This window comes from Labrus mixtus, chromosome 8 (assembly GCF_963584025.1).
Source record: "Labrus mixtus chromosome 8, fLabMix1.1, whole genome shotgun sequence".
NCBI classification, from domain to species: domain Eukaryota; kingdom Metazoa; phylum Chordata; class Actinopteri; order Labriformes; family Labridae; genus Labrus; species Labrus mixtus.
The window spans coordinates 18,218,919-18,233,070 of NC_083619.1; the positions used below are offsets into that span (position 1 = coordinate 18,218,919).

The following is a 14,152-nucleotide window of genomic DNA, read 5'->3' on the forward strand; positions in this document are numbered from 1 at the left end:
TGGAGTATGTGTTTAACTGCTGTGCATATCCGTTATTATCTTAAAACATAGCATCGGGTAAAGGGACTGATGATAAAAATTACTTAATTCAACACCATTTACATCTGTCTGAATGTTGACTCACCACGTGTACCTACCTCATCATCAAAAATAACCTTATCTGCCTTCTGCTTGTATTATTTCACTTTATTCTTTGAAAGGAATCATATTTATTTCCTGATTATACCTCTGTTCCTCATTGCACTACCCACCATTGCACTAGTGTCTCATTTAGTCTTCCACATATTATTCTTAGCTTATTTTGTGTTTATTGTTGATATTTAATGTCATACTTTTTGTACATAGAGAGAGCACAGTTAGCCGAAGTCAAACTGTGTGTGTATGCATACCTGGCCAATAAAGCTAATACTGATGATCATTTACTAAATCAGTATTTGTTAACTTCTATACAGCTTTGTTTACATATTTATTCCTGTTTGTACCGTTGTTCTACATTGCACTATCATCACTTTACTCACTCAGTATTGCTTACTTGCACTTATCTCTATTTACACATTTGTTTACACAAGATCATTATATTGTGGGCATCATTTTTTTTAATTTTCTTTTTGGGACTTCTGGGGCCCCATAGTCTTTGCTGTTCCCGTTTAGTTTTTCATGCTACTGCTCTATGGGCCTTTTGAATTGCCCCCCAGGGACAAATCAAGTTTTTTTTAATTGAATGGTGTTTAATATGCTTTGTCCATTTTAAATTAAATACATTTACACAGAGCATACATGATACATTCACATTTGATTCACAATGCCAGGATTTAGCATGCTACCACCACAGCCAGTGTAGCATAGAGAGGCTGAGTCTGTGGTTAGTCAAAGCTGTTGTTAAGTACCAAACCGCTTTTCACTCTTAAATTCGTCATAGATTATACAAGCTTGTATCTCAAACTTCACACTATCAACTAAAAATAGGCTGATTTGAATTCTTATGAAGCCAATTTCATCGCCTGCAAAGATATGTGGCTATTTAACTGAAGAATGTACCTCAGTGCTATTTATATGACAAAACACGGTGTGAATCCATCCTTGTCAGATTGATGATGTGATTTTTTTATGTAAAAGTGACTCATGAGACCAACATGTTAAACTGCAAACATGTTTATGTAACATCGTTCTTTATTTTTCCAAGTGAGACTGAATTGGTAATGTTAAATCAAGCATTGGTATTGTTGCTATGGTTACCTGCAGCTTGCAAAATCACTCAGAGAACAGAGGTGGTTAAACTGATGACCTGAACAAGGTTAGACATGTTTCCACATTTGATGTGATAATCACTGATCAATGTGTCATTTGGGGGACTAGGTGTAGAGTGAGTGAACTCACCATCTAACGGCGATCTCCCTGAGCTTTTATTCTCCTCTGCCAGCATCACCTCCTCTGTAATACAATAAAACTGGAGGTTATATATACTTATTTGCTTTCAGTTTCAACCATCCGACATGCAAATATTACGTATGGAAGGCTTGAATTCTTTAGGATGTCTGCAAACATTCACAGGAACTGAGGCCAAGCCGATGTAAACGAGTGCTTTGAACGACCGGTGTGACCTTCGTTAGAGAGAGCTCTTATTCTCTCTTACGCTCGCCCAATATCCCACTATCGCTCTTTTTTCTCTCTTCCTCTTCCCACACTCACCCACATCCATGCACACAGAAATATGCACTGCAGCTCTCTCACATACACAAGTACCTACCTACAAACACACACATACATAGACACACACACGTGTGCAAATATGAACAGGCACACAAATTTAAAAGTCAGTGAGTCAGTATCACCTTTTCCTTACCCTCTATTGCGTGGGAGACAAGCGATGTAGATTGCCATTACAGCACCGTGTGTGTGTGTGTGTGTGTGTGTGTGTGTGTGTGTGTGTGTGTGCGTGCCACTCTTCTGTAGGTCCAAAAAAACTCAGAAAGTGTCTGCAGCAGAGCGATCACTTCAGAAAATCATCTGTAAAAAAAGACTGAGCATTTAGCTGCTAAATGATTGTAATATTACAGCACGGAAACGCTGAACACATGTCAAACTTTAAAGGAATAGTTGAACCTGTTTGGAAATACACTCTTTTTTTTGTCTTTTGAAAGGACTGTTTTAACTTATTCAACAGGTAGTTATATTAGTTCTCTTCCGTTGGGCCAAATCATACAAAATGGGGCGGCTGTGGCTCAGTCCGTAGTGTCCTTTATCGCTCAACTGGAAGGTCGGGGGTTAGATCCCAAGCACCTGCAGCAACATGTCCGATATGTCATTGGGAAAGACACTTAACCCCGAATTGCTCCTGCTGCTTTCGTCGTCGGCATATGAATGTGTATGAATGAGGCTAGTTACTAGTAATGGTCACTTTGCATAGCAACCTCTGCCATCAGTGTGTGAATGGATGTGAATGGATGTGAAAAGGTAGGTGTGACATGCGGTGTACAAGTACTTTGAGTAGTCTGAAGACAAGCTCAAGTCCATTTACCATTTAACAAAATAGCCTCCCATTATTACGCAGATGATAAGCAAAGATACATGTCACATACGCCAGGAGATCATGGACCTGTATCATCTCTGTCACTGTATTGAGCAAATCAATGACAGGACACTGCAAGATCTGCTCCAACTTAACAGAGACAAGACTGACATTATTGTCTTCGGGCCAACAAAAGACAGACAGAGTGTCAGTTCTTAGTGAGTCTCTTTCTCTTATAGCTATGAGTCAAGCAAGAAATCTGAGTGTAATCCTAAGCATTCTATTTTCTACAGCCACATCAAATCAATAACTTCTTCTGCTTTTCACCATTTACAAAAAAAACTGCTAAAGTCAGTGAAAAATGTCAAAGCAAACCACATACTGTAAGCTTATACATGCTTGTATTTCAGTTGCATTAGTAATCCAAATTGCTTTTTGATTATTTCTGCATGACCTCAACATTATTATGCTTGTCAGACAGCTTTGATTCAACAGGTAAGTCAATAAGTAACCAATCACATGAATTCCAAAGCATCAAAGCAAACTAACAGATCTGCTCATGAGGTTCATTTAGATGTAGTTTAGGTGACGAGAAAAGTTGTAAGAGCAACTCTCCCGTATCACTGAATCAGCACTTTTAAGTGTTATACAAAAAAAACGCTGCTCAACGTATCACTCTCAGTCTCTACACAGCTGTCTATTCATACACAACTGAACCAAAGTGTGTGTCTGCAGAGGTAAAGTTGTTGTGCTGCTCAGTACCTGCCCTGTCTATCCAGGCTCGGTAGCCGTTCAGTTCTCGCTCCACCTGTTGCTGGCGGCGAAGCTTCATGAAGGCGCGCCTGTTCTCCACCCGCTCCCTCTCCTTAGCAAACTCTCTGAAGAGGGGAAGCGTTACAAACTGTTGTCATGATGCATTATACAGACAGCCACATCGATGTTACAAACACACAGGAAGAGTCAGACTCACCCAGACAGCACACCCAAAACCAAGTTCAACACAAAGAACGAGCCGATAATGATGAGAGGGATGAAGTAAATCCAGTTCCATGTGGGACCCAAGGCATCGTTTGTCTGAAAATCCACAACAATCATTCATTATTACACAAATAACGGGTCCTTGTGACGTTTTGCCGTTTCACAGAGCTCACATTGTACAGAACAGCCGTCCATCCCTCCATGGTTATACACTGGAAAACGGTGAGTACAGCAAACAAGATGTTGTCGAACTGCGTGATGCCATCGTTGGGTCCGATCCAGGTGTCGTTGCAGTCATAATTCTCTGGACACTTCCTCACCCCACAGGCAAATGCCAACTCTGACGAGTCCACAGTCTCATTGTCTATATAAAAAAAAGAAGCTTATGGTTACCCTTATGGTCCTCACTAATAGACATTGATTGTTTAGTCTGGGCAGAAGGGAAGAAAGCAGCCTTAATATAGTTAATTTAATACATAAAATCTGTACAACAAGCTGTGAATTGCATTTGGTTTAAATGCAAATACTATACAACATCTCAAATTCTTTTTGTGTCCTTTTTCCTCAAAACCATCTGTGATATTTTGCCCATTTATCACCATAACCTGTCTTCTTACCCCTGTGTTTTTTGGCAAACCACAAATGAATGTGTCAATCACATCAATTCTGCACCACATTTTAGTCTCTGATTATTTATTTTATTGTTGTCACATCATGCTTTCTGTGCAGATGGCTACCATATTTTACAGTCATTCATATATCGCTGATTGTTAGCTGCACTGTGCAGATTGATTTATGTGCAGAGTTTGTAAGGGCTTTACAGGTCACTGTGTTGACTTTAATCTGCTCAAGAGGGAAAATATTCTGTTTTTGAATTAATGCTGAAAACAGAATGTGATGATTCCTATAATTGATTGTAAATAGCACTAAGACACCTTAATAAACTTGTGAAACTAAGACATTTCAGTGTTTTAGGAAAGTATGTGTATTTTGAAAATTTTGCCTGCAAAACCTTTTCAAAAAGTTGGGGCAGTGGCAACAAGAGACTGAAAAAGGTGAGAAATGCTGAAAGAAAACAACTGATTGAACAACGTCCAGTTAGTTAGGTTGACTAAAAACAGGTTAGTAACATAATAAGAGCATCCGAGAGAGTGTAACTGAAGTAAGGGTGTGGAGGGGTTAACCACTCAATGAAATACTGTGCCGGCAATGCTGGTCTACAGTACAAAATGTCATTCATAGATTCAGATCATCTAAATAAACCAACAACCAATATAGAGTGGCCGTGATCTTCGGGGCCCTCAGATGGCAGAGACAATTATTTTGTGGACATCACTGCATGGGCTCAAGAACCCTTCTAACAACTGATTTCTGTGAACACAGTGTGTTAAACTGAAACTCTACCATTTACAGAGAGCCCAAGCATTTTTAAAAATGGACTGAGTTGGAGAGAAAAAAACTGTCCTGTGGTCACATGAGTGAAAATTTGACATCCTGTTCAGAAATAATGCCAGGCATGACGGCATGGGGATGCATTAATGCACACGTCATGGGTAACCTTCACATTTGTGAAAGCTTTATTATTGCTGAACCACGCATACAGGGTTTGAAGAGAAATGTGCTGCCAAATAAACAACTTCTTTGTAAGGCAAGGTCTTTCTTATTCCAAACCACATTCTGCACCAATCACAGCAGCATGACTCCGTAGTAAAAGAGTCCAGATAATAAACTGGCCTTCTGCAGTCCTGACTTGTCACACATTGGGAATGTTTGAAGCATTGCAAAGCATAAAATACATCAAAGGAGACCCTGAACTATTGAACAGCTGAAAGCTGAAACTACATCAAGCATGAAAGGTAAAACATTTAATTTGTCAAAATTTCAGGAACTGGCCCTTTTAGTTCCCAAACTGGTATAAAATGTTGTTAAAAGAAGAGGTGATGCAACAGGGTGGTAAAAAAAGATCATGTCCCAACATTTGACTTGTTGTCTGAGCTATTTTAAGTTAAATATGGGGTTCAAATGATTTCAAAGTCACTGCATTCTGCTTTTATTGTAGTTTTTTCAAGCCAACTTCAGTTGGTGGAAATCGTCTGGGGGATGACAGTAAGTGCCGTGGTGTGGTTTGTGATTACAGAGTAGTTGGTTCCTAATTAAGCAGCAAAATCTCTAATAATACTTATTAGCTTGGTGTTACTGTAATCTACCAAAAGCCTCAAGTTCTCATAAAAAAGCAGCTGCTTTTGAGAACATTGAGTATTACACACATACCTGATAGTGAAACAAAAACAAAAACGTGACAATAACCAGGTCAAGGCCCTGGTGGTTAGATGAAAGCAGGTGGACCTGAAGACAGGAGGTGCCCACAGATGGCGAGTTAATCAAGCCAAAATACATCCGCATATTCTCAAGCAGTTGAAGAGGCTGAAAGCTGTTGTAATATACCAATAAACCAACACAGCAATAAAGTATTTCAGAAGGTGTTTTCGGTCACGTGCCTTTAGCGCTGAAACCTTCACACTAACTCAGGAACCAATCCAAAATGTTTCTATTGTGTCTCTTTCACACTTTTAAAAAAAACAAACAAATTAATCTAAAACAATAACACTTGTGATGTCTGGACCGCCCACTTTGCTCCACAACAGATAGAGACTGTTAGCCATGTATTTGTTTGTTTGTTTGTGTGTGTGTGTGTGTGTGCGTGTGTGTGCATGGACTGTACCGAGGATGTCATAAGATGGCAAGCAGGTATGATGAAGTTTCCCGCTGTAGAACTCCAGGCCAATGATGGCGAACATGAGGATGGCGAAGAACAAAAGGAGGCCGATCTGGAGCAGCGGGATCATGGCCTTCATGATGGACTTCAGCACAATCTGCAGGCCTTAGAGAAGTCACAAAGTGAAGAAAAACAACATCTCATTATGTATATAAAAAAGTGGAAATCTACCAATGTGTTTGTAACGGCCACTTTATAGTCTGCTGGTTTTGCCTTCGGAAAAGCCAAGAAAGCTTTTCAGACATTAAAAAGATCTTGTTACCGAGCCTCGATCTCTGCCAAAACTTTTGCTTTTACAATTCACTGCCTGAAAATGAACACAACATAATGCAGTTACTATACTAGTTACTATAAAGTGCAGAGATTAGGTATCAACATCTTTTCAAATGTCTTATTAAACAAAGATGTCAGGACTTGCAGGGCAAAGCAGAATCTTTATGCTATAAATACAATACTTAATGGTAAAATGTATCTGCTAGTATTGCAATAATACATATGCTTAAATCTCCAAAGGGAACCAAAATAAAACTAATATTTGTATTCTAATCATATACATTGGAGCGATAGAACATTTTAATTATAAGAGTTAATGCTTTTTGTATCACTTCAGTGTTTTGAGGAGTGTATTTCAGCGAGTATACAGATTTTGTAAATACAAATATACAAATTAAAATGATTGGATTTGTAAAAACAAAATGCCCTAGTAAACCCAGAGAATTAGCACTTGTCGTATATAGCATTATATCAGTATATTTAATGTCACAGAGCAGGACTGGAAGTTAGTATTTGACTCACTGGGGATCCCAGATACGAGTTTGAGAGGTCTCAGCACTCGCACCGCCCTTAGAGTACGAAGGTCAACTGGGATGTTCATGTGCGCACCAGCAGTGGCCAAGATCCTGATGAACAACACACACAACACGAAGGCTTGGTACTGTTATTTTGTTATTTTTTTCAGACAAGCTAATGATGGCCTGAAAATGAAAAATATATCTGAGTTACAAATAGACAACAATGCACCAGGGACATGTTCAGAAAAACATCCATTAGCAGCTAAATCTCGTACAAAATCTTCATCTCCTCTCATGAGATAAATGGTTTTTTTTGTCAGTGGTGTCAGACTAATTTAGCAAAAAAAAAGAAGTAAAGGTAACAAATGGAAGTAACTCAAGGACAGATGAGTCACTTCAAAAGAAAATTGCAAATAATAAACTGATTTGATGACATGCAGGAGTACAGTAAATTCATTTAGGGTGCCAGACTCGTGTGGTGAGAGACAAAGAATGCACAGCCACATACACCTGGCAGGCATCTCTACTCACATCTGCCCACACACACATTGATGTTCCTCCACCTACACACAAACACTGAAAAACAGCATCAGGAGCAACCAAAAGGCAACCTTTTACCAAAATGCACCAGAAATTGCATGTGAAAGTATCTTTGCAAAGTAGCATTTTTGTTATTTATGTAATTAGGAAAAGGTAACGCTATAACATTGAAACGCCAGTGCTGCAAAAAACCCTCCCAGAATATCCAGCATTTTAATTTTGGCTACACTTTACAGCCAAGCTAATGGATAGTGGCCTGTAATGCTTTACAGATCAGAGGGTCAGTATCCACTGCTATTTTACAAAGTGATATTTTAACAGGGTTTGATTTTCCTGATTTCTCCCTCTGTTTCACACACAAACCAGTATACAAACTCATAAAATCTTTGGACAGTGTTAGGAAGTGTGGGGGAGGGGATATGTGTGTGCGTACAGGGGGTAGAAAGCACATGGCAGAAACTCAAGTGTAAGCCCACGCAGAATCTCTCCTGAAAAGCAGTGGGAGGGGAGAGAGGCCTGATGAGCGTGTGAATGAGTGATGCCATGTACACACTAATGCGGATGAATATGAAAATGTTGATCAAAGTGGAGAGAACTCACTGTTGGTAATAAAATGTTCAGGACCTGTTTCTAAAAGTTGAGAACATGTGCAGAACAACTTAGTGAACAACTCTGTCTCTGCTGTGGTTTCAAGTAGAAACAATTTAAAACATTACAGGATTTTAGGATGTATTATCTCATTCCTTCCTTTCTTCCACTCTTAAACTGTGACCTATAGTGGGATCTTCATCTTCAAATGTTAGCAAATACTTTTGAGAACGACTCCAAAAATAGATTTTTTTGGTGGCTGACTCAAACTCCCTGTGTCAAGAATACTTCTTAGCAAACTCACTGCATAGAAAACACCCCAAATGATTTATTAGGGTAGATTATGTTAGTTTCGCTTTATTTCTGTTTTTTATTGCTAACCTCATTATGCCATGTTACAGCTAACATGTAACTCCTTTGGATTGCTGGGTCTTAAACACACAAACTGATATCATTAAGGGCTGTCTTAAAAAAATAAAATTATTTAAAAAATGTGGCTTGTATGGTAAAAATCTGTTCAGCCACCGTGGATATTTTAATATATACAACAGAACTGTCTTGCTTAAAATATCTGGGTGCAGGCCTTCAGACAGAAAAAGACAGTGAGCTGTGGGCTATCGACAACACCCATGAAAAAAATAATTGAACATTTGAAACAGGGGAAAAACCTATTGTGAACATAATATCTAACATATGTGTCATTTTAAGGTATATTAACATGGGGAACAAAGGAAGAACGGGAAATTAAAATGTTCACACTTATTATGCCTGCTAAACATTTGCCTTTGGAAGTGTATTAGCATGCTGGACTTACAGTATGTTGTCCTCTGTCTAACTGTGTTCACAGGCTGAGTTTGCTGAACTTTATGTTACCTGAAATGAAAGCACCCTCATTTATGCTTCATACAAGAAATCATTTGGCCCAAATTAAACCAGCATTAATACAAAAGCACTTTTGCTGACTTTGTTACAGCACAAAAAGTAATCATTTTTGCCTTTCTCTTATTCTGTGTAGCCATTGAGGCTTTTACTTCACTGTGGTTATTAGCAGTAATTTGGTTTACCGTGCGTGTAAACATACAGCGTGAGTGAGCGAATGAGCAAATGAGTGAGCGACTGAGTCAGACAAAGAGTTGACACAGCGAGAGACATTGAGACAGAAAGCGGGAGCAGAGGAGTGGGAGTCTGTAGAAATAGCCTTCAAACCAAACACCCTCAACAAAGGCAGGCAGCAGTACAGCTCCTTCAAGGATGCACTTTGAGCACAACAATTCAGTGGAGGCTCCCTCAAAATTAAAGCAAATATTCTGTCTGCTTGTGGTAGCTTATGAATCATCCCTACACACGGAAAGGCCATTTTCCTTTGTTGAGTTTTTAAATTGTTTGACAGCAGAAAGAATACTAGTACATAATCAGTAGTTGTGCAAACCAACATTTTTGTAGCCTTCCAGCTTTCAATATCAAACCTAACACTTTAAGAAGCAGAGTGGAACAAGTTGCATCTGAACTCATTGAATCATACAATGTTGTTGGATAAATATGGATATTGGGTTAGACAAGGGAGAAAAGTCCTAAAAACTTTTCATATGGGATTCCACAGGGCACACATCTTGGTTCTGTTTTATTTCATACAATCTTCCACTATTTATTACAATTAATTACATGATAATTATTATATAGAAGATAATCATCTATTCATTTCAGTCTTATTTGAAAACTAATTTAAGAGCCAACGCATTGTCCTGATTAATGAAGGGTATATCCAAGAATTTTCTCAAACTCAGAAGTTAAAAAGTTGAAGCAGTTTTGCAGTTTCAATCACACGTCCAAAAGATGATATTTTAACTTTCTGTCAATTAAATATACAATTTAATTAAATACAAAGCATTTATCAGGTTATTATAGTATATTGTATTATAGTTGTGCTTGATTTAGGAGTGCTAAATAGCAAATGTTGAAATTCTTACAATCAAACTGGTAAACAGGGTAAGAATAGTTACTGCAAAACTTCAGCATGTAAGCATTGTCACCATTGTGAGCATGTTAGCAGGATGATTAGCCATTAGCTCAAGGTGCCACTGCTCTAATACAGTACTTGCACTTCTACAGGCTTTCACATGGATGTACAGGGAGGGTTATCCGATCCATGGACGTAGCTGTCCATTTTTAAAACTTTTAGGTTTTTTTTTTTTGTGTGTTTGTGTCTCCAATTTGAATCAGACAAATGTGTTCATGTGCAGTATATTTAGATGGCCTGCTGAGCCACTAGCATGTGCATCAGAGCTATTTTCTTTTTTAAATCAAGATAGCCTCTAAATGTATTAACATTTTAAAATTTAATTTATCTATTGGGCCATTTTGCCATTGTTGGGTAGGACAGCTGACGAGAGGAAAGAATTGTGGGGAGGAGAGAGTAGGGGATGACATACAGCAAAGGGCCGTTGTCGGAATCAAACCCACGGCTGCTGCAATGATGACTGTAGCCTCTGCACATGCGGTGCGCGACAAAACCGAGAGGCTATCCAGCGCCCCTTTTGAATTTTTCTCATATTCAGCACTGATATATTTTTCTGATTAAAAGTTTAATTGATTGTGAAGCAATCCTCTGTTTTGCAGAGATCAAATGTACTAGGTGCTAAGAATTGGTAGGGAAATTACTGCTGAGAAAATGTCAAATCCAACTTTTCACTCATTATCATCACTTTGTCAGGGAATATTCAGTCAAAATGCACTAAAACACACCTAAAAACACACGTGCCTCCACTGTTACATTTCAGCAGAGAGTTAATGTTCATAGCGAGAGGCTAATCTCTTCCTCATTTGCTCTTTATGTGAAACACTGCAGCACAGTATTATACCAATCTGGCTCTGGAGAGGATGAATTCATTACATGCACAAAATGCAGCCTCTCCCACACACCTCCACCTACACTAAGAACACCACAAAAAACTACAGTAATCAGCAGTATCACATTGTTCACCATTTAAGCACAGATCTGCATATGTAATGTGCAATTGAGTCCACATCAACATAATGCACAAACAAATTAATACCTTTGAATTAATATGTAAAAAAAATAAACGTCTGATGGCAACATTAATATGGCTGTGTTGAATTGAGATTACATTGAAAAAAATGTAATTTATTCAACATTAGTCATAGAATAAATGTCTGAGTGTATGTTTTCCCAAAGAAACCCCACGTGGGACTGTAAACTATTGTTTGTTCAGTTCAATTATGAGAGAAAAATTAGAGCTCAGACCCTTGTACCTGTCCTTAACCTCCTGGCTATAACCAAATTGTTAATGAGATCTATTGCAGTTCAACTCTATTCGATGAATTCGTTTTCACTACTCACTGTCATGATAGGACACCTTTATGGCTAGAATTTGACTCAAGTTTTTAAGTTACAAGGGGCTGGTTTTCAATGCAATGTCAATGTGTAAATGTGTATTTAAAGACACAAACCTTAAAATCAGCTAGTTAGTTAATTTACTTTCACCATTAAAACTCCAGTAATACTGTAATGAATAAACGTATATGTTACAACTTCCACAGGTTCAACAAAATATTTTGTATCTTCGGCTAGTACTCATACAGTTGAAAAGGGGCTAAACATCTCTAAATGCTCACCTAACTGGTTGTCACTTAGCCTGTCTTGTTTAGATTTATAAACATGTGTTCAGGCTATATCAGTTAGCTTTGCTGTTCAGTTTAGCTAGTTAAACAATAATTACACCTATTAGTTAGTGTATTGGATATAATAAATCTTTACTAAAATATTTGTTGAGGTTTCAAACTATCACTAGGACATACTGCTTAGCTAAACGTACATGTGTCTTTTGGCGTAGTTGCACTGCACTGAAACTATTGCACAGATTAAGTGTTTGATGCTAGTTTTATGCTAGCTGCTAAACTCAGCTGTGCTCCATTTGAAGGCAACGCCTGAATGGTGACTGAATCTTACTTTCTCTAGGTGTATTCTGCGTACTTGTATTTTTGGTGATTGCAGAGCTTGCAGAAGTAATTATAGTTTCAGTCACCATTGTTTAAAGTGCACAAAGAAGCCAAAGAAATCTCAACAAAGAGGAAATCCAACAGCCAACAAGCATGTTAGCAAGGTAACTACTGTACAAAGCAATTTAGACAAAACAAGTATAAATGCTTAAAACTGCTCAGGCCAATTGTGTAAGCTCTGGGTAGATTCAATGCCAATCAAAATCTAGCTGTTGTATTTTACTGTACTGATGTGCTTACTCTTGTCAGCAATTTGGAGACAACTGTAACTTTGCTAAATGTTGCTTAGTGCTCATGATGGATTAATGTTGGGTCTTTGTAGATAATATAACAATGGTAAGGTCTTTTACTTGCTCTTTTGTATGTAAGTGTCTTGAAATAACATTTGTTATGAATTGGCCCTATAGAAATAAAGATTAATTGATGATCGAGCAGTAGGCTATATAAAGCCGTATGATGAGTGCTCAGGTTAAGTTTGTACATTTTTGCCAGAGCCCCCCCTCTTGGGCTGATCTGTTCATCATCCACATCAAATGATATAGATGCAGACAGCAAAGCAAAGACGGATTCACAAGAGAAAGACTTTTCTCACCGCTCCTGTGTGTCTGTCTTTGTGCCAGATGGCTAATGAATCACTCCCAACTCCCACCCAGCTGTATTATTCATCCTGTCTAAAGAGCATCAATTTTAGCTAAGTGTCAAACTGAAAACAGGGACTAGGGCAACAGGGAAAACTGATATCCTTCGTGCAACATGATGGAATGCTGACAGTGATATACACGCACGCACGCACGCACACACACACACACACACAGGGGTGTGCAGGCACAGACGTGGAAAATTATATTTTAATGTGAAGAGGGAGTATTCAGAACTAATGTAACATCATGAGGGCAACAGGTTTGACAGCAAAAAATTATACTTTTAGTCTTTCCATTGAAGTACACACACACACGCACACACACACACGCACACACACACACGCACACACACACACACACACACACACACGCGCACACACACACACGCACACAGTAATCTGGGACACATTTTATTTCTAATCAAAGCATCAAATCCACCTGTGTCTATCTGTCTGCCCTAGGATATAATTGACTAATTGACCATTTTAGGAATCCCATTGAATTAAATTGGTTTGTGGGTAAGTTGTTCTAGCTGTGGTCCTTTTTGCTACACACTCCTAGCTCAGATTAGGGATTTTAATTGAGCTTGGTGTCCCAGCAGATTCGCTTCTGGCAATTCATTAAAATTAAATGGAATGAATGCCGCCAGCACTGGCCCAGTGGCCTCGTTTTTATTCCCAACTGGCCTCTATGACACATGTGTGTTTTCTTTTAAGTCTGACTTACTTGTGCTGTGCCACAAGTGTGCAAGAGAGTCACAGTGTGTCCTTTTGTGTGTGTGTATGTCTGTGTGTGTGTGTGTGTGTGTGTGTGTCTGAGAGAGAGAGAGAGATAGAGAGAGAGGGCGAGGGGAGAGCAGCATATGTGCTACCGGAAAATGTGTCAGATAGGTGGCAGGAAACCAGGTCGTCAGTTACAAACCAGCTGTGGCTGGAATGAAGCAAGATGATCTGTGAGCTACAGAACACTGACCACTTTGTTTATTTTATAGTGTAAGTCAGTCTGGGCTTAGGACCCACCACCATCACCTTACAGAGAAATCGCAACCCACATTTCTGATATTTTTCAACTTGTTCAATAATAAACAGTGCAGGTTGGACCTCCAAGAGTAACAAAACATATTACATGTTGAAAAAGCGCCTCATAGAGTTTTTGACAATCATTTTTCCAGGCACACATCTGTGACCCACTGAAAATAGCTTTTCAATCCACTTTTGAATCCTGACCCACCAGTTGACAACCACTGGTGAAAGTGGTCATTAAAAAAGGTAAACATATATAATATAAACATAAGAATATAAGTCTTTAAATT

General features: G+C 38.6%; 1 protein-coding gene across 1 annotated transcript in view; it reads right to left on the reverse strand.

Moving 5' to 3' along the window:
- The window catches only part of LOC132979228 (voltage-dependent R-type calcium channel subunit alpha-1E-like), a 61,278-nt gene that overhangs the window by 29,957 nt on the left and 17,169 nt on the right, over positions 1-14,152 (reverse strand). The window contains exons 5-10 of the mRNA XM_061044846.1: positions 7,059-7,162; positions 6,210-6,368; positions 3,661-3,851; positions 3,480-3,583; positions 3,272-3,387; positions 1,378-1,431 (exon numbers count right to left, since the gene is read on the reverse strand). Coding sequence (XP_060900829.1) covers positions 1,378-1,431; positions 3,272-3,387; positions 3,480-3,583; positions 3,661-3,851; positions 6,210-6,368; positions 7,059-7,162 — 728 coding nt within the window. The remainder of the gene's footprint in view (positions 1-1,377; positions 1,432-3,271; positions 3,388-3,479; positions 3,584-3,660; positions 3,852-6,209; positions 6,369-7,058; positions 7,163-14,152) is intronic.